At 40.3% G+C, this 19,642-nt stretch overlaps 2 protein-coding genes and 1 pseudogene across 5 annotated transcripts; all 3 read right to left on the bottom strand.

Annotated features, from left to right (window-relative positions):
- Positions 1–4,422, bottom strand: LOC143122824 (UDP-glucuronosyltransferase 2B15-like; annotated as a pseudogene).
- Positions 4,423–6,794: 2,372 nt separating this feature from the next.
- On the bottom strand, positions 6,795–11,166 carry LOC143122821 (UDP-glucuronosyltransferase 2C1-like). The gene is made up of 6 exons (XM_076283722.1): positions 10,385–11,166; positions 9,385–9,533; positions 9,026–9,157; positions 8,722–8,809; positions 8,418–8,637; positions 6,795–7,416 (listed from the first exon to the last, which is right to left on the bottom strand). The coding sequence occupies exons 1-6, from the start codon at positions 11,091–11,093 to the stop codon at positions 7,134–7,136; spliced, it is 1,581 nt and encodes a 526-aa protein (XP_076139837.1). The 5' UTR covers positions 11,094–11,166; the 3' UTR covers positions 6,795–7,133.
- Positions 11,167–13,109: 1,943 nt separating this feature from the next.
- Positions 13,110–19,203, bottom strand: fktn (fukutin). 4 transcript variants are annotated; one of them, XM_076283724.1, is made up of 10 exons: positions 19,164–19,203; positions 18,513–18,684; positions 18,330–18,386; positions 17,934–18,134; positions 16,606–16,883; positions 16,343–16,475; positions 15,585–15,714; positions 15,254–15,387; positions 15,010–15,134; positions 13,110–14,365 (listed from the first exon to the last, which is right to left on the bottom strand). In XM_076283724.1, the coding sequence occupies exons 2-10, from the start codon at positions 18,612–18,614 to the stop codon at positions 14,152–14,154; spliced, it is 1,374 nt and encodes a 457-aa protein (XP_076139839.1). In that variant the 5' UTR covers positions 18,615–18,684; positions 19,164–19,203; the 3' UTR covers positions 13,110–14,151. The 4 variants fall into 4 exon arrangements, with proteins under 4 accessions (XP_076139839.1, XP_076139840.1, XP_076139841.1 ...); XM_076283725.1 differs by having other exon boundaries at positions 19,159–19,176; XM_076283726.1 differs by having other exon boundaries at positions 19,036–19,164.
- Between the last annotated feature and the right edge of the window lie 439 nt (positions 19,204–19,642).

The raw sequence follows: 19,642 nt of genomic DNA, 5'->3' as shown, positions 1-19,642 counted from the left end.
TCATCTAAAAAGGTCATGATTTTTTAATTAAGCATTGATTTCATACAAATACAAATTCATACACCCCTTCCACTCGATTACTTGCATGTGTACTTGCAGTGTTGGATATAATCCAACATAGAGGTATTCATATACAGTACAGTGCATATTATTTTTTTCCATGGTAAAAACTTTAATCCATATTTTTTAAAACGTTACTCTGTTTCCTTTTTTAGGAGACTTTTCCCAAAGCACCTCCTGAAGCAGAAGCAACATGATTTTACCACAATAAAAATGAACAGTCCCACTATTGCAAGCAGGAATAAAATAACATCCAGACTGTGGTACTGGTACCAGCTGAGGTTGTGGGCCTGGACACGCAGGTGCTTCGCTCCTTTATTGCGCATGACAAACTCAATCCAGAACACGGCCTCATCCAAAGGTTTCATTGGCTGGTCATGGTGAATCCTGGAGAGCCTCATGATGCTTTCCTTATATCTAGCGTCAAACAGAATGGCAATTGTCAGCAACCAATGGGCATCAACAAAATTACATCATACCACAGTCTCCATGGTGTTCCTAAACTACAAAAACACATTTACTGTAGTAATGTCCACCATGAGGGTTCATGCTTAAAATTCAGGTAGCTTAGTCATTCGCTTAAAATAATGCAGCCATGTTGCAAAACAAGAAAGGGAATCCTTGAAGTTCAAGGGTCTTAATTTATTAGGTGGGCAAAGTGAAAAGCCTGTCAGCGATCAAGTTCTTTTGCATGAACTACAGCTATCATGCGCCATATTGGAGCACTGAGCTGACTCATTAATGTTCAATGTCTTGCCCATGATGTTAAACTAGCAAACTGGTTTTGTCTAGTTATTAAACTAACTAGTTAGATTTAAGACTTTACACTTTGCCAATCATTCAAATTAGGACCCAAAATGTTACCATCTCAACTAAACACTACACATATGAATTATGTAAAACAACTCAACTAAAGCAAAATTACCTGTACTCTGTCTCAGAGTACAAGATACATTATCTAGACTATAACATCCTGCATGCAATGTTTTCATAAACCAATGTAGACAGAGAGTGACTTACGAGGGATCATTTATCACTGTGTTGAGGGCATCCACAAGATCTTTCCTTTCCAGTTTGTTGAAATCCAGAATGACAGCTGCCCCTTTCACCTTCATGTGGTGCAGATTATCAGGCTGGTCAGCGAACAGGGGGATGCCCACCATGGGCACTCCATGATAGATAGCCTCATAGAGCCCATTGGTGCCACCATGGGTTATGAAGGCTTTGGTCTTGGGATGGCCTTTCCAAGATAACAACATAGTGGACAGATTATTACAACAATCTCCGATCAACAAAATTTGTCTTCATAAGAGGTGTAACCTAAGGATTTACCTAGAAGGTCATTTTGAGGAAGCCAGTCATAAAGTCTTGTATTGGGTGCCAGTGTCTCTGGTTTTACACCACTGTACCTCCATAATACCTAAGGAAGGCACAGTAATATCATCCCTGTGACACAGATTTCCAAGATTACATCTAATAACTGGGGTGCCTTAAAAATCACAACCCAAGATATTCAAAAGACAGCATGAAGACATTTGAATATCTTAAGTTTCAGTTACAAAGACTGGTGGAAAGTAAAATGTGAAAAGTGCAAAATATCTGTTCCATGTCCATCAACCTTTTGAGGTATTTCTCCAAGTGCAGAGGCTAATGTGTTTGCTCTCTCCATCGTGAGGTTGTTGATCATGGATCCCAGTGAGAACACTACAATACCATCATCCCCAGAACTTTGCACAAACTCCTCCATGTCCTAAGAAACCATACCATAAAAACATAAAAACAAGTACAGGTAATAAATGAATGGGAGCAAGGAGCTTCACAATTCAACACAATTCACACATATGGTACACATTTTTCCATATTGAAATGGGGGTGTTCAATTTTCTATATTATTTTTTTTTTATGTCACTTCTTTTTTCTTGAGGAGAAACAATGACATTTTCCAATTGTAAAAATCAACAAATAAAAAAATAAAAGCTGATCTCACCTCTGAAAGAGGCTTTGCTGGCTTGCAGTGCAGGCCTCCAACAAATTTGAAATTGGGGAGAAGAGGTCGGGGGTACTCAAAATCCCAGTAGGTCCTGATCAACCAAATATCAGCTTTACCAAGGACATCACATACTTCTGTTGGTTTACCTAAAAAAAGACAAAAAAATCTGTGATGGTTTCTCCTAATTTCTAAACACAGCAATTGTAAATTGAATAGATCAGATAGCTAGTTGGCCTATTATGGATTATAAACACAAAATGACACTTCAACAGATCAATTTCAGGAAATTAAATTCCCAAAGTAAGATCAAGGACAAGCCAACCTTATCAGACTAATCAAACGTGGAATCAAAACAGTATACTACTGCAAATATCACCCTTATATGCGCCCCCTACCTCTGATTTCACTTAAATAATTATTCGTAGACAGCTTGGTGTGCAGGTAAAATATGGCAGTATGGACTCCATACATCAAAACATTTTGCAGCCTTTCCATAAATTCCATATGGTCTGTGAACTGTGCTGGTACAGCAGGTACATATGACGGAGGTGTTGGCAATTGGCCGCATTGTCTCTCAAATACATAGCCAAATGTGAGTCTCAAGGATAGAATAAACGGTATGTCCAAAGTTTCCGCCAAAACATCACCGCAGGGCATCATAGGATCAAACAGTATAACTTCGAATTTGGCCAGTTTCAATGTATCAATTAACATTGGGTTGCGTAAAATGCCATCACACATGACATAGTTATGAGCAGTGATGCGATTCATCACGGCTATCATTTTGAAAAACATTTGTGGCATAGACGCAGTTTTAGACTGGTACATCCACACTTCAACAAACTCATTCCACATGGCGTGCACTTCGTGTTTCTCCAAAGGAACCTGGAAAATTTTGAAATTTACACGCTCGTCCTGAAATGATTTCACAGATGGGGAGGCTGAGTTTACCAATACTGTAATGCTGTGGTTCCGTTCTGCAAGCTCTTCCACAATCATACGCATATTGTGCCAGTGGCTATACTCCCCAGGTAAAATCAAAACATTGCCGCTTTCAACGCAAACACCAACTACAAGTAAGCCTAGAAGAGGTGCAATGGTAGAAGTCATGACGCAGTTATGCGCTTTTGGTGATATAAACATTGTGCTCCGCTGGAAATAAAGCGCATTTACGACGGTGATTAAAACAGAACAAGCCACGGAAAGTCAGTCCTCTGTGTAACTTTCGTTGGTAAATACTTGTACTGGGGTATGTGTACAGAGGCGTGGCCAAAGTCTACTACAATGTGTGGCCAAATAACATGGAATTGAGATTAGCCCACTTAGTTAGACTTAGTTAGCCCACAGAGCCAGTACGAACTATATCATCATGCCACCAGCTATACTTTGCAATTCCTATATAACTCATTGAACTCAACAGGTTGTTTTTGTTTTCTTTATTTTTCAAGTTCAGACTTACGTGTTTGTGTGGGCAAAGGCAATGAGGTGACAGCAGAGAAGAGAAAGCACAATAAGATGTGTCAGACAGTTGCAGTTTTTTTGTCATGGATTTTGTCAGCGTCAGTTTCAGTTTTTTTTTTTATCATGGATTTTTGTTCAACATCTCCAAATATTGTCTGTGTTCTGGAACTCACCTGCCAGTTCAGTATATATTGGGTCCCACTTGAAATATGTCAAAACATGGAGCAAAATATCTTGAGATAAACATTTTCATCCTCTGAGCAAAATCCATCTGATCTGTGTACTCAAAGCCAACTCCTGGCACATAAGAGGGGGGAGTGGGCAGCTGCCCACACTGTCTCTCTATGGCACTTCCAAAGCTGAAGCGCAGTGTTAGCACCAAGGGCACGTCCAGTGTCTGGGCCAGCAGGTCGCCACACATGGAAATGGGGTCAAGGAGCATGACCTCATAGTGTTCCTGCCGCAGCTTCTCAATCAGGCCCTTGTTCGAGTACAGGGCCCTGCAGTGCATGGTTCTGCTCCACTCCTCTGTCAATCATCTCTTTGACCTTCAGCGATGCCCTCAGGAAGCTGTCATTAGGCAAGTCATATATCCAGTACCTCAGTATCTCTTCAGCATGTTTTGTGATGTCCTCTTTAGTATACGGAACTTGCAAAATCTCAACGTTGAACCTGGAGGACTTGGTCACAACAGATGGCGTGGTGGAGTGAGTGATAATGGTGACAGAATGGCCTCTGTCCACCAGGCTGTCCAGGATAGTTTTCATGTTGAGCCAGTGGCCACACCAGCACCTTCCCTCCATCACTACATGCAGCTAGACACAGCAGTGAAACCAGCAATGGCAGCACACGCATAGTGGATCACCGGCAGCTACTACAACTGGAAAGGAGCTCAAGAAACCGGAGGTAAGCTCCAGTCAGTGAGAATACATGTGATCTAGAGTGGGAGAAAATATGAGCTGCCAACTAGGAAGCCACTCCCAGAATTACGTAACTCCACAAGTGAGCGTTCAATGGTGAAGTGAGATATTAACTCTATGAACAGTCAAAAAGTAAAAGAAAACAAAATCATAAAAGAAGTTCTGAGGGTGTTTTGAGATGAAGGGGAAGAAGGTATTGCATTAAGCTGCACATTGCCTGTCTTGTCGAGGCATGTTTTGAGTAGAGCTTACATCTTTGAAATTAGACTAAACCTTTCATATTTTATGTTATTTATCCATTCTCACAACAATAACCGCTTCCATTAGGCTAATGATTCAAACTGATAGGTTACTGATATCTCTGAATACACTTTAACACACTGGACTTTGAACTGGCAGTTATAAACCCAAAGAACTGATTAAAATAACACACGTGACCGAATGTAAAGGATTTGAGAATTGTCTAGTTTTATTGTAGTATGGTTGTAAATTATTTGGTGACAATTTTGATTAGAATGAAATCCTCATAATGATTTATAATTCTCTATCTCTTTCGTGGTAACATTTATTGAGAAATATTTTTAAGTTGGCGAATGGAGTGAAGTTAAAAAAAAACATGTATCATCATGCCATTTTAAATGTGTGAACAAATTTGTGTGCTCCTGATATTTCAAACAGCTATCAACTGCTCTTATATGATCTATAATTATTATAGCCGCCACTAGCAGTTTTTTCCCCCACATTTCATGGTCACATGAAACGTGGTCGGCATGTTGTCATATTAGGTACCACTACACGGTACATCTAGTTTTTGGGCCCTATTTACGCTACCCAGACATGGGCAGTATTTCAATTATGTGTACTTAAAATATGTATTTAATTACTTTAGCGTATTTTGTAATTTGTATTTTGCAGGATTGGAAAAACTCAAATGTAGTTTGTAACAAAATACTTTGAGGGATTGTATTTGAGTATTTCAACTATTTAAATACTTCTTAAATAAGCCAAAATGTCATCACTCAATTAAATACTACCCACTATAACCATGGCAATAGGCAATGCTAATCATAAAGCCAAAGGCCAGAATCTTGGTGAATCTGGTTTTAAGAATAGGCTGGGTGCCTGGAGATATCCTTTGGGCAATTCCCTATATTCAACTGTAAAGTTGACCTAAACATTTCATTACCTTTTTGGAAGAAAAGCATGAAATGTTTACCCATTTTCCATTTTTCTTACTGTGGAATGCCACATTGTGACCAACTTAAAAGTGTTAGATCCAACTTTCTTCTATTACGATCCCCTCTGAACATGTGTAAAGTTGAAAAAAATGAAAAGAAAAGTCAACTGTGGGAGCCAAAATGGTCAACTTTATCACCCTTCTGTAAGGACAACATGGGGTGTAAACCGAATTTGTTTGTTTATGTCAATTTTTGTCACCCTGTAGACAACTTAAAGCCCCTTAGAACCCCTTAGAACATGTCAGGAAGTTGAAAGAAATAAAAAAAGTAACTAGGAGCTTGAATTGTCAGGTGTGTTAAGTGCTACAAGACTAAAATTTGAAGACGATACAGATAAGATACTGAGGGAGAATATTAGGACCACGGCCTTTGACCCCATGACCTTGAGTACCTAATAGCTGACGTTCATTCTTACTATAGGACAGTATTAAAACTTGGATTTGACATGAGGATTTATGTAAGGAGTAACATCCGCTGTCATTTGTAAGTAATGACGGATAAAAGTGATTAGGTGAGAGGCAAGAGGCAAATATGAAGCAGAGCTGAAGACGCACTGTCACGAGATTTAAGCAACTCCTCTGCAGAATAAACTGTCTTTTTCCAGGCTATGTTTTTGATGGTAACCCCATTGTCAGTCAATAGACAACGCTGCTCACTGTTAAGATGTCATGCACTGCTCGCTGTCAGATGTCATTCTCATTAGTTTAAATGATGTTACACCCAAAACCATGACTGATTAACCATTTCATTTTCAATTACAAGTATCTTGCCATTATTTTTTTTATCATTGTCATGCCTGTGTAGAGAGTGTATGCAGTCTGACTACCCTGGCCTGTCTACTAAGGCCAGACAAATTATTTGACGACCGAAGGTTGGATGGATACGGAAGTTAGGAGGCGGGACTCACAACACACCATATGATTGGCTCAAGTATTCACATCACACCACATGATTGGCTCAATGTATTCACATGTTTTGCCGAGGAAGGGGTGGAATATGTGTAGACAACGAATATGGCGTTACAAACTAGCCCCATGCATTTCTATGGAGGATTTTTTGAGTGCTGTGTCTCCTCATTAGAAAGTCTCAGGAAGCACTCACAATATACACACAATATTTTGATGATGGTGTTTCACCTGTTCGTTTATTTCTTTTTAGAGGCACCATATGATTTTTGTGTACAAATATACTGTAATTCAGCGATCAGTCACTGACTACTGGTTAGTGTTCATCAACAGGTTTGTAGGATATTCCATAAAGAGTCCTACGTTCATATTGACATTCATTTGCATATCAAAAGGTCATGATATTTAAATGAAGCATTGATTTCATGCAAATACACCCTTTCCACTCGATTACTTGCATGTGTACTTGCAGTGTTGGATTACAATTCAACATAGAGGTATTCATATAGTGCATATTTTCCCATGATAAAAAACTTTAATGAATATAGATTTTTTAAATTCACTCTTTTTTCTTTTTTAGGAGACTTTTCCCAAAGCACCTCCTGAAGCAGAAGCAACATGATTTTACCACAATAAAAATGAACAGTCCCACTATTGCAAGCAGGAATAAAATAACATCCAGACTGTGGTACTGATACCAGCTGAGGTTGTGGGCCTGGACACGCAGGTGCTTCGCTCCTTTATTGCGCATGACAAACTCAATCCAGAACACGGCCTCATCCAAAGGTTTCATTGGCTGGTCATGGTGAATCCTGGAGAGCCTCATGATGCTTTCCTTATATCTAGTCAAACAGAATGGCAATTGTCAGCAACCAATGGGCATCAACAAAATTACATCATACCACAGCCTCCATCCAACACATTATATCCACCCTGTGTTTAAAATGTCCAAACTTTGGGCTCATGCTGGTAATTCATGTACATATTTCATGTAGTCATTCATTTAAAATAATGCAGCCTGGCTGCAAAAACAAGAAAGGGAATCCTTGAAGTTCAAGGGTCTTAATTTATTAGGTGGGCAAAGTGCAAAGCCTGTCAGCGATCAAGTTCTTGTGCATGAAATGCAGCTATTATGTGGCATATGGGAGCACTGAGCTGACTCATCAATGTTTGAGGTTCAATGTCTTGCCCATGATGTTAAACTAGCAAACTGGTTTTGACTAGTTATTAAAATGAACTTGAGCTAGACTTAAGACTTTACACTTTGCCAATCATTCAAATTTAGGACCCAAACTGTCACCATCTCAACTAAACACATACAGTGCATACGGAAAGTATTCACAGGGCAGGGTTGGTTTTCATTCTTACATAAAGAGATGTGTGCCTTTCCTAATAATGTCCAGTTAATTAATTTAGGCACAGGTGGACTCCAATCAAGTTGTAGAAGCATCTCAAGGACCATTGATAGAAGTAGGATGCACCAGAGCTCAATTACAAGCGTCATAACAAAGGGTCTGAATACTTATGTAAATGGAATATTTCAGTCTTTTATTTTTTTTATAAATTTACAAAACACTCCAAACACCTGTTTTTGTGGAGTGTTGGAGTAATGTGTGTAGATTGATGATAAAAAACATTAATTGAATCGATTTTAAGATGAGTCTGAAACATAACAAAATGTGGAAAAAGTGAAGTGCTGTGAATACTTTCCATATGCACTGTATGTATTATGTAGAACAACTATTATTAAACTCAACTAAACCAAAATTACTTGTACTCTGTCTCATAGTAAGAAACCTCCTGCAATGTTTTCATAAACCAATGCAGACAGAGAGTGACTTACGAGGGATCATTTATCACTGTGTTGAGAGCATCCACCAAATCTTTACTTTCCAGTTTGTTGAAATCCAGACTGACAGCTGCCCCTTTCACCTTCATGTGGTGCAGATTATCAGGCTGGTCAGCGAACAGGGGGATGCCCACCATGGGCACTCCATGATAGATAGCCTCATAGAGCCCATTGGTGCCACCATGGGTTATGAAGGCTTTGGTCTTGGGATGGCCTTTGTAGTATAAAAACATGGACATAAGACACATCTCTCATCAACACAATTTGTCTTCATAGGGATGTAAACCTAAGACTTTACCTAGAAGGTCATTTTGAGGAAGCCAGTCATAAAGTCTTGTATTGGGTGCCAGTGTCTCTGGTTTTAAACCACTGTACCTCCATAATACCTAAGGAAGGCACACGAAATGTTAAACACATGACATGAGTAACTTCACATGGTCTGTAATATCCTCCCCGTGACACAGATTTACAAGGTTACATCTTATAACTGGGGTGCCTTAAAAATCATAACCCAAGATATTGAAAAGACATTTGAATTTGAATATCTTAAGTTTCAGTTACAAAGACTGGTGGAAAGTAAAATGTAAAAAATGTCCATCAACCTTTTGAGGTATTTCTCCAAGTGCAGAGGCTATTGTGTTTGCTCTCTCCACCGTGAGGTTGTTGATCATAGATCCCAGTGAGAACACTACAATACCATCATCCCCTGAACTTTGCACAAACGCCTCCATGTCCTAAGAAACCATACCATAAAAACAACATTAAAACACTTACAGGTAATAAATGAATGGGAGCAAGGAGCTGCAAAATCTAACACTGTAGTGCACATTTTTCCATATTGAAACAGGGATATTATTTTTTTTATGTCACTCTGCCTTCTTCTTGAGGAGGAACATTGTCATTTTATAATAAATGAAATGAATAAATAACAAATTAAAATGTGAAAAGTAGCTGATCTCACCTCTGGAAGAGGCTTTGATGGCTTGCAGTGCAGGCCTCCAACGAATTTGAAATTGGGGAGAAGAGGTCGTGGGTACTCAAAATCCCAGTAGGTCCTGATCAACCAAATATCAGCTTTACTAAGGACATCACATAATTCTGTAGGTTTACCTAAAAAAGACAGGAATAGGCTGTGATAGCTAATTTGTTATAACCCCAAATCAACACAGCAATTGTAAATTGAAAAGATCAGATACAGCTAGAAGTCAGCCTATTATGGATTATAAGGACAAAATGACACTTCAACAGATCAATTTGAGGAAACTCAATTCCCAAAGTAAGATCAAGAACAAGTCAACCTGTCACCCAGACAAAACAAGTCACCAACTCAGAGTAGAAGTAATGTGATAGTAGAAATCATGACGCAGTTATGCGCTTTTGCTGATATAAACATTGTGCCCAGCTGGAAATAAAGCGCAACGACGGTAATTAATCCAAAGCCACGGAAAGTCAATGTTCTATGAAATTTACGCTTGTAAATAATAGTACCGAGGTATGCGTATATTGCGTACAGAGGCGTGGCCAAAGTCTTCTACAACTGCATGTATGGTCAAAGATGACGGCTGTTATTGTGATTAGGTAACCCACAGAGCCAGAGCGTAGGCTACTATATCGTCATGACACCGGCTACTTTAGGATTATATTTATCATTGAACTAATAACAGGTTAGTTGCTGACAGTTTTTTTTTATCTCACCTCAAGTTCAGACTTATCTGTTTATGTGGGGAAAGAAAAGGAAAAGAGAAAGCACAAAAGAGTAAAGAGAGCGCATTATGAGGGACAGATAGGCTATACCATATAGATAGATAGCCTAGTTAGAGTTTAGAGTGCTTGAGCAGCGAGAGCAGACTATAGAATAGTCAGTGGGATCAGAGATGACCGAAAAAGCTTTCTCGGTATAGTATTTTTTTCATGGATGTTTGTCCAGAATTTCCTAATATTGTCTGTGTTCTGGAACTCACCTGCCAGTTCAGTATATATTGGGTCCCACTTGAAATATGTCACAACATGGAGAAAAATATCTTGAGATAAATAAAAAAGAAACATTTTCATCCTCTGAGCAAAATCCATCTGATCTGTGTACTGAAAACCAACTCCTGGCACATAAGAGGGGGGAGTGGGCAGCTGCCCACACTGTCTCTCTATGGCACTTCCAAAGCTGAAGCGCAGTGTTACCACGAAGGGCACGTCCAGTGTCTGGGCCAGCAGGTCGCCACACATGGCCATGGGGTCAAGAAGCATGACCTCATAGTGCTCCTGCCGCAGCTTCTCAATCAGGCCCTTGTTCGAGTACAGGGCCCTGCACAGTGCATGGTTCTGCTCCACTCCTCTGTCAATCATCTCTTTGACCTTCAGCGATGCCCTCAGGAAGCTGTCATTAGGCATGTCATACACCCAGTAACTCAGCATCTCTTCCAAATGTTTTGTGATGTCATCTTTAGTAAACGGAACTTGCAAAATCTCAACGTTGAACCTGGAGGACTTGGTCACAACAGATGGCGTGGCGGAGTGAGTGATAATGGTGACAGAATGGCCTCTGTCCACCAGGCTGTCCAGGATAGTTTTCATGTTGAGCCAGTGGCTGAACTCACCTGGCCACACCAGCACCTTCCCTCCATCACTACATGCAGCTAGACACAGCAGTGAAACCAGCAATGGCAGCACACGCATAGTGGTTCACCGGCAGCTACTACAACTGGAAAGGAGCTCAAGAAACCGGAGGTAAGCTCCAGTCAGTGAGAATACATGTGATCTAGAGTGGGAGAAAATATGAGCTGCCAACTAGGAAGCCACTCCCAAAATTACGCAACTCCACAAGCGAGCGTTCCACGGTGAAATGCATGTCAGCCAACTCCATTTCCTGTCATTTAACAAACACTTGTGGGCTTTTAAGTTAGATAAGTGAGATATTAACTACGAAACAGTAAAAAGTAAAACAAAACAAAATTATGAAAGAAGTTCTGAGGATGTCAGTCAGCTGTGGCTAAAATATAAAGGGGAAGAAGGTATTGCATTAAGCTGCACATTGCCTGTCTTGTCGAGGCATGTTTTGAGTAGAGCTTACATCTTTGAAATTAGACTAAACTTTTCATATTTCCTGCGTTATTTACCCTCACAACAATTAGCGCTTCCATGAAGCTAATGTTTCATGGAATAATTTGGGTCATTTCTGAATGCCCTTTAACACACTGAACTTTGAACCAGCAGTTATAAACCCAAAGAACTGATCTGTAATGTGATTGAACACCTGTGGCACAATGTAAATGATGTGAGAATTGTCTAGTTTTATTGTTTATCTGTTGGTAAATTAAGTTAAATTAATTATTTGGTGACAACTTTGATGAGAATGAAATCCTCATTAAATACTAAAGAACACTTATATTTATATCTCTTTTGTGGTAAAATTTATTGAAAAATATTTTCTATTGTAAATGTAAGAACAAATTTGTGTGCTGATATTTCAAACAGCTATCAACTGCTCTTATCAAACCAGATTTTTGCTTGACGACTCCTGGGACACTGAAACACAGGGTCACATGAAACTTGGTGGGCATGTGATGTACCACTACACGGTACACAGGGTAGGAATTTCACGGCGGCCACGACGGCCATGACCGTCGTAGCCCCTTGCGTTGGCCGTGAGGCCCCTTTGAAAATCAGAGGTTTACAGGCCACGGTGGCCTTGGTGCCCCCTTTTTTCAATATTCTGCTTTGCGTCCTACTAATAGCGATTTTTATTTAGCCTGTGCTAAATAAAATTAATTTAGTCTTTTACGCAGTGGAGAAAGTGACAGCGCAAGAAAGAAAGTGCGTCCAAATTCACCCATTCTCAATTGAACTACTCGCGAAGTAGCCTATTCATCACACAGACATCACAAGTATCACATGAAAGCCTTTTCTCAGCTTTTAAACGATGTTAGCCGATAATTGCTGTGTTGAACGGTTCGCGAGAAAAGTAAATAATATAATTCAATTTAATCATACATTCTACTGAAGGTTGCGTCCCATGATCTCCCTACCCATTCATCTCGGTGGAATACTTTACGAACCCTTCTTTTAACACATGACAAACCATATATCAGAATAAACAGGAGACCTTACCGAACACAAAGGTGTAAAGCAGTCCCCTGTACAGTTAGCCGTTCCAGAGTAATCCAGTTTTGAAATTGCAGTAAAGTTCGACATACATGGATGTCTCCAAATTTTGGCTTTAAGTTTTACAATGTGTTTAAATTGTTCCACATGATTTCATAACGGGCCAAATACAAAATAAATGTTACAAATATCGCCTAGATATTGGTAAATCAGAGGACAGCTGACTAAGAGTTTGTGAAAGTAGCCTTAATAATCACAAAAAGCTAAGCATGCATCTAGGCTATTTGAGTTTCTTAAAGCTGAGCTGTGCTTAAATTGTTCAATACATGATTTCATAACAGGCCAAATATAAAATAAATGTTATATATAGCCTAGATATCTGTAAATATTAGATGATCAGATGATTTACAGTTCTATGTTATGTCATGTTTCATGTTTTTGTAATGTTTCATACAGTGATGCAGGTCTACTGCAGTGAATAGGCTAAATACAACTTTGATCATTTTTATAGCCTACTACTGTATAGTTAACTTTGGCCTTTGTGCCCCCCACCAAATATGCCCAACTGAGGGCCAAGTGGCCTTGCCCCCAGAATGGTGAAATTCCAAGCCTGACGGTACATCTAGTTTTTATGTTAATTTTCCTTCCCGGCCAGCACACACAACAATGACTTTCTATTCCATTCAACATTTAAATATCTGAGAGCAGGTAGACTTTCAGAAAGATGGCCAAAGGTGAATACGCCCACAACACAGTATTCAAACAAAGGCAGGCTTTTCTCTTCCAAATGAAACACGACAGGTGATATATTTTTTTAGTGCTGTAGTGGTCTGAACATGGGTCATGATGATGTGGAAGTCAAATTTTGTCAAAAGGGAACATTATGACAAATAATACACATCATTACTTAGAACACATTTAAATGGGTTAGTTAGCATGCAACAGGAGCCCACTGAAACAGATATGCCTATTCCTGTTACTGTACATGTTGCAGAGAAGAAATACAGAATGATACAGAATCAGGTTTTGCTAGTGTCATATTTAGTTGTAATCTACATGTCCTTTTTGAACACTGCAGATCATCTCTAGGGCCTCTTCAGATTACAGTCTGTGCTGGGACCCTCACATCCAAACACGTAGCATGGATCACCAAATCCATCAAATACTGCAGTTATTCATTATTTCCAGAGCTTCTTATCATTTACATAATCAACATTATACCACCATCTATCCATATTTATGTTCAAAATTACACAAATACAGTGTTAAGACATACATATATATACATATAAAGAAAAAAGTTAGGAAATTCACTGTTTTCAGTCAAATAAATTATAGCCATTTAATTGATATCTTAGTGCAGTGCACGTTTGTCCCCCTCCTGTTTGAGGTACTACTAAGTAATGTGCAAGAGGGAGGGAGTGAATAGCAGGTGTATCACTGCCTTATGTTAAGGCATTTGAACATTGTTTGAACTAATGAGGACTCTGACAGGGCTTGAACACGCAGATTCGAGTCACAGTTCATAAATGGAGAAGCTTTTTTGCAGAAATGTAGTGTCTATCATTACCGCAGCAGCCATGATGCTGTTTTTGTACCACATCTATTGCCAGCAATAGAACATTCTCAGTTCTCAGTAGACCTGGATGACCTCGTCCCACTCACGCACAGGCCACACACCGTTCTCCTGCACGTTGGGTGGAGAGCTCTTCCAGTCCCAGGCCTTTACCGGAACATTCCAGTCAGAGCCGTAGTTGGCCTGCACGTAGTCCAGAGTCTGACACGGCACCCGCACCTTCAGCTCCAGTAGCTCTGTCCAGCACAGCTGAAATCTGGGGAACACGTATCTGTCCGGGGAGAAAAAAAACATATAGTCATAAGAGTTAGACGGCCAAGAGAGCTGACAACATTAATATAGACTGCTTTTACATGCACGTTAGTATCCCGGTTATGATCAGGATTTTGATGTATCCTCGCTTTGTATTTGCGCATGTAAATATCATATATAATCATATATGATATTTACTCATCATAATATCATATCCGTATTTCAGCCCTTACCCCAGTTTTGAGTATCCTGGTTATGCTAGGTGGAGTACTCCCGAAAGAAACCGGGATCCTGTTCCATACACCTTATCCTGATTTCTCATGCAAACGCGCGATAAAGTGTGCTAATAGAACTTTACTGTTGGTAACCGGGATACTAGAATTCATCATGCATACAGGGGTATTAATAACCGGGTTTCTCTGTGTTCATATAAACACCATATCCTGAATATGGGCTACTGAAGCGCATGTAAACATAGTCATAGAGAAACCATAAATTATGAATGCAACACTATCATAGGCTATATGCCATTATGCATTCAGAAATCACATGGATCATACTGAAGCATTCCTTGTATACTATACAGTATATACTGTGTGTGAGGTGTCAACAAAAAGTATACGCATTCAAGTATCTGTCAGCGTATGCAAAATGACAACACACTTGAATTTCTTGCCACTTTTCGCCTGCGTGCCTCCATTCCACACGGTCTCTCCTTCATCATAGAAAAAGAAGATGTCCAGCTTCACATCTAAGCCTTGGAAGGACAGCTCCAGACTGTCCTCGACCTGAGGATGGACACATACACAGAGGCTATGCGTTTAACAAACACTTGAAGAGTCATAACCATCATGTCTGACTGAAAACTGAAGATGAAAGTTCTCAACGCGTCCAGATATTACCAGACCTTTCCAAACTTGTGTTTGAGTGGGAGCCCTGCTTTCTGAAATGCGTGTGTGATGTCGTGTCTGTAGTTCTTGATCCAGATCCCCAGGTCTACATCTTTACTGTAGGGTATTATACTGCACTGCCTGAACCAGCCTGCAGGAGAGAATGAGGAGACCACGTCAAGTCTGAGGATGTCTTGGGTATGTTTAGAGTGGACATGACTGTCTGCATTTATGTGCACATCTTTATGTGTGTGATCAGAAGTATGTGAAGTATCTAGTTATCTATTATGTGTGTGTGTGTGTGTGTGTGTGTGTGTGTGTGTGTGTGTGTGTGTGCGCATTTGTCACCTAAACAGGTTCCACTACTGAGCCAAAAGGGAACTCCAAGCTCGTACAGCGTTCTAGCGGCCAGGTGCAGCAGACTCTTGGCCTTCATCCTGAAGTCCATGGCCTCTGGTGACAGGTCATCTGGATACAGCTTGAGGAAACAAGAGGAAGCAACACTGAGAATGCAAAGGGAAAAGGGAAAATGGAAACTGAAACTTCTTGACAATAGCTAAGACCTATTCATTCTCAAGGAGAACCAGTCTTACTGTTATCACCTTGTCCTATGAACAACCAAGGAACAGTTGAAGCCAAGGACAGAAAATGTATGCTTGACTGAGCAAACAGATAAAAACTGGTTCCAAGTTCAAAGTAGCATTCTGTATTGGAATGCTTCAAATGCTAAGCTTAATACAGAGTTGAGTCAGCATTTTCCAGGAAAGCGAGTCTGAATGTTACAGAAGCGGAGAAATAAAGTGGAGATGATGCAGTGGCAAAATTTTTGTGAAAGGCACTTATGTGTTGGTAGGTGTGACATGAGTATGTGTACACGGGTGGCAGCAGGTATTTGATGAGCATGTGTGCACGGGTGGCAGCAGGTATTTGATGAGCATGTGTGCACGGGTGGCAGCAGGTATTTGATGAGCATGTGTGCACGGGTGGCAGCAGGTATTTGATGAGCATGTGTGCACGGGTGGCAGCAGGTATTTGATGAGCATGTGTGCACGGGTGGCAGCAGGTATTTGATGAGTATATTTGCACGGGTGGCGGGCGGCAGGTACCTGGTAGAATGCACGGGCCTCTCTAAAGGGGCACTCGAGGAAACGTGCCTCGGAATGTTCTTTCAGGAAATATGAGAAGTTTCGTGGGATTCGCACGTCCAGCCCATCCAACGTTGTCAGGACCAATTCAGGCCTGAAAAGAGAACAATGTGCACAATATGTTTGTTGAAAATCAACTCATCTTAGTAACCGTGGGTGATTTAAGCAACCATTCAACTGCCATTTAGTGTTTGTGAAGCATATGCACACAATCAAACCCTTACCTATTGTACGCCCCAGCGTAGCGGCCAAAATCCAGCTTCTTAAAGGGGGCAAACCTTCTGTCCATGCTAGGTTTTAGTCTGAGGGGGCCGTGCCATAGATAGTTTCCGCTGCGCTCGTACAGGACCACCAGATGCACCAGCCGGCCATTCATCTTGAACAGGAAGTGGAGGGGGATGTCATTTCCTGCCAGGTCGTCCATGCTGACGAGTCGGGGGTCCTTCCCTCGTATCTCGAGGACCTCCATACCCCGTTCCTCAGCTGCTTCAATCAGACCAACCTAACATCCACACAAAGAATCAGATTATAGAACCTTTCAAGAGAGTTCCATTATCAGCATCATAGTTGGCCCCACAAGGCTTCCGTTTTAACATTCCATATGTTATCTTAATGCAGAGGAAGTAGATTGGAAACCAAATAGAACGTTCAGGCATTGTTTTTGTTTTTATTGTTGAAAGGGTCTATATACAGGGTTCCTACACATTTTCCATTTCAAAATTCCATACTTTTTCCATACTCAAATGTTCAAACTTCTCGGTAGATTTTTCTGACCATATTCTAGACGTTGTCAATGGAGTGTTCTACTAGCATTGTGAAGAGCTGTATAATAATGTTTATTATTAACTTGTTAGCCCTCAGAAAACACTTGCCCATTGTTGGATACTTTTCAATGGGGAAGTGCTGTGTTGGAAGGTGCACTAACATTTGATACAGCATACTACATGTTGGAGACTAGTGCACTGCTGGCAGAGGCCTCAGAAATCACCGTAAACAGTATTATTTGTTTGCAATAACAGTTTATCAGATAATGCAGTATCCATGTCTTGGTAACTTTTACAAAATCAAAAAAGTCTACCAGTGTTTTAGCCGAAAATAGCAGAGCTAGGTATAGGGCACGTGCATAGAACTGGGGTTTTCGACAATGACAATGGGTCCCCTTGTGGGAGAGATTTTTTTTCTTAGGACCCCAATTCAATTGTATCTTGATGATGTGGACTGACATCTTAAGCTACACAACAGTAGGAATGGTTTATTATGACCTGAGTGAAGTGATTAGTACTGTAGATGCAATAGTCTGGAAACACAAATATTTCTCCATACCCTTGTTTCTTTTTTCCATACTTATCCAGACCTGGAAATTACTAAAATCAAATTCCATACTTTTTCAGGTTTTCCATACTGCGTAGGAACCCTGTATATAGTGATATGATAATACAACAACATGCACTCATTGCACTTTGCAACTGCTATGGTATTAGCATTTCCAATACCTCCTGATTGGAAAACACAAGATGTAGGGGAGCAGCTATCACAAGGATAAAGTACTTACATCGTACTTCCAGAGGTTTCCCAGCAGGGCAAAGGATGTGAACTCTCTGTGGGTACACAGGAACATGCAGTGGGGTTCTTTCAACTTGCTCTCCTTCAGCAGAAGAGCATCGTGAGAGAGCAGGTCCAGTGAGGCAGTGTCCACCATGAAGACAGGCAGGCTATACTTGTGCACCAAGCCAAGGAACTTCACTATCAGGTGCTGTCAGACACATTGCATGGTGAGTTTCACAATTGGAAAAACACATGTATATTCAATTGATTCTTTGCACCATGTCACATAGTAGTCAGGCAGAGTCGGAGGGATAGAGAAAGAGAGAGAGAGAGAAAGAGAGAGCATGTACAAATATGGTATGGTCACCAGGTAGATGCCTTCTTAAATCAGTGTTATATTTACCCTTTGTGCATCAGTGCCTGTCAAGGACCCTTTACCACCGAAAACATGTAGTCCATTCTAGGTGGAAGGTGAAAAACCAGCGTCAGATTTACTGATGGTGAGGGCTTATGATATGACCATACTAAACATTACATAAAAAATGTCAAGTAGAAGCCTAGCTCCTTGTCGACCTCACGTACAAACCTTTGATATGTATTGTCGGTAATAATACAACTGGAATAGCAGAAATATCGAGCTTGTTGCAATGAGTAGGGCAAGAACCACGGTCTTGTTGATTCTAGGCATTGGTCCTTGAAGATGAGATGCAGGCTTGGAACTGAGAAAGCTTTCCAACCATGTTCATCATCGCTTGCATCTGGCAGCATGTACATTCAATTATGAGGAAAACAACATGCACATCAGCTAGAGCAGTCATGACAGAAAGCCAAGATAAGAGGACTATACAAAGAAATAATCGCAAAAATATAGGCTGGCTACCATATGAATTAACACATTTAGCCTCCTCACATCAGGCTTGCTATGCATATTTGAAATATAATTAGATGGCTAGCAACAGCAGCTCTGAAAGGTCACTTGTCCAGAATCTGTAAACAAATAGTCATTATCGAGCATTGTCGAGCGTTTTTAACTATTCTGAATGGATGCAGTTTGCGTGCAGCTAACGTTAACTAGCAAGCATTCGTCTGTGAAGTCATAGCCTACTCACGCTATTCAACACATTTCTTCCGCACTACGATGTCTAATCTGTATTGAAAAATAACACCATCTGATAGCTTGGTATAACGTTTTCTAAAAATACATTATCAAATTTGACATTGTTTATTGTTACCTTACCTAGACGCTCTCAGAGACTCAAATACAGGGTACGGCAAGCCACTTTAGACAAAAGTTAGGCGTTTTGAAAATAGCGACGTAGCCTATCCGTTTGATGCAGACCTGATCTATTAATAAGGGAATGGGAAACGGTTTTCCTTGTTTAATTGCAATTACTATGATTGTGGAGCTTTTTTTTTTTTTTTATCATGTCCACAGAAGCTTGTTTCGAAATTACACACCAGTTGTTTTTAAACTAGTCCTAATTCACCAATAAATAAAGACCCAATTCTGAGGCAAGAAAATTATTTATTTGCTCATTGAAGAACAGGAACCACACTTACGACCAACAAACTACGTATTTGTATAAATCTTATTCATATCACACGCCATCCTCTCCCTCGACAGCAACCAAAACGATTAGGGTAGGATTATAAGCCTACAAGGCTTGCTGGATGATAAAACACCAACTGTCGTGGAGGTGAAATTCAAGGAAGTTG

The sequence above is a fragment of the Alosa pseudoharengus genome, unplaced genomic scaffold, assembly GCF_046254945.1.
Source record: "Alosa pseudoharengus isolate Yale_2024_CS ecotype anadromous, Long Island Sound unplaced genomic scaffold, YU_APseudo_1.1 YU_APseudo_1.1_scf_14, whole genome shotgun sequence".
Lineage (NCBI taxonomy): Eukaryota > Metazoa > Chordata > Actinopteri > Clupeiformes > Clupeidae > Alosa > Alosa pseudoharengus.
The sequence above is the reverse complement of the archived record's forward strand: the minus strand, read 5'-3'. Positions and strand labels throughout refer to the sequence as shown.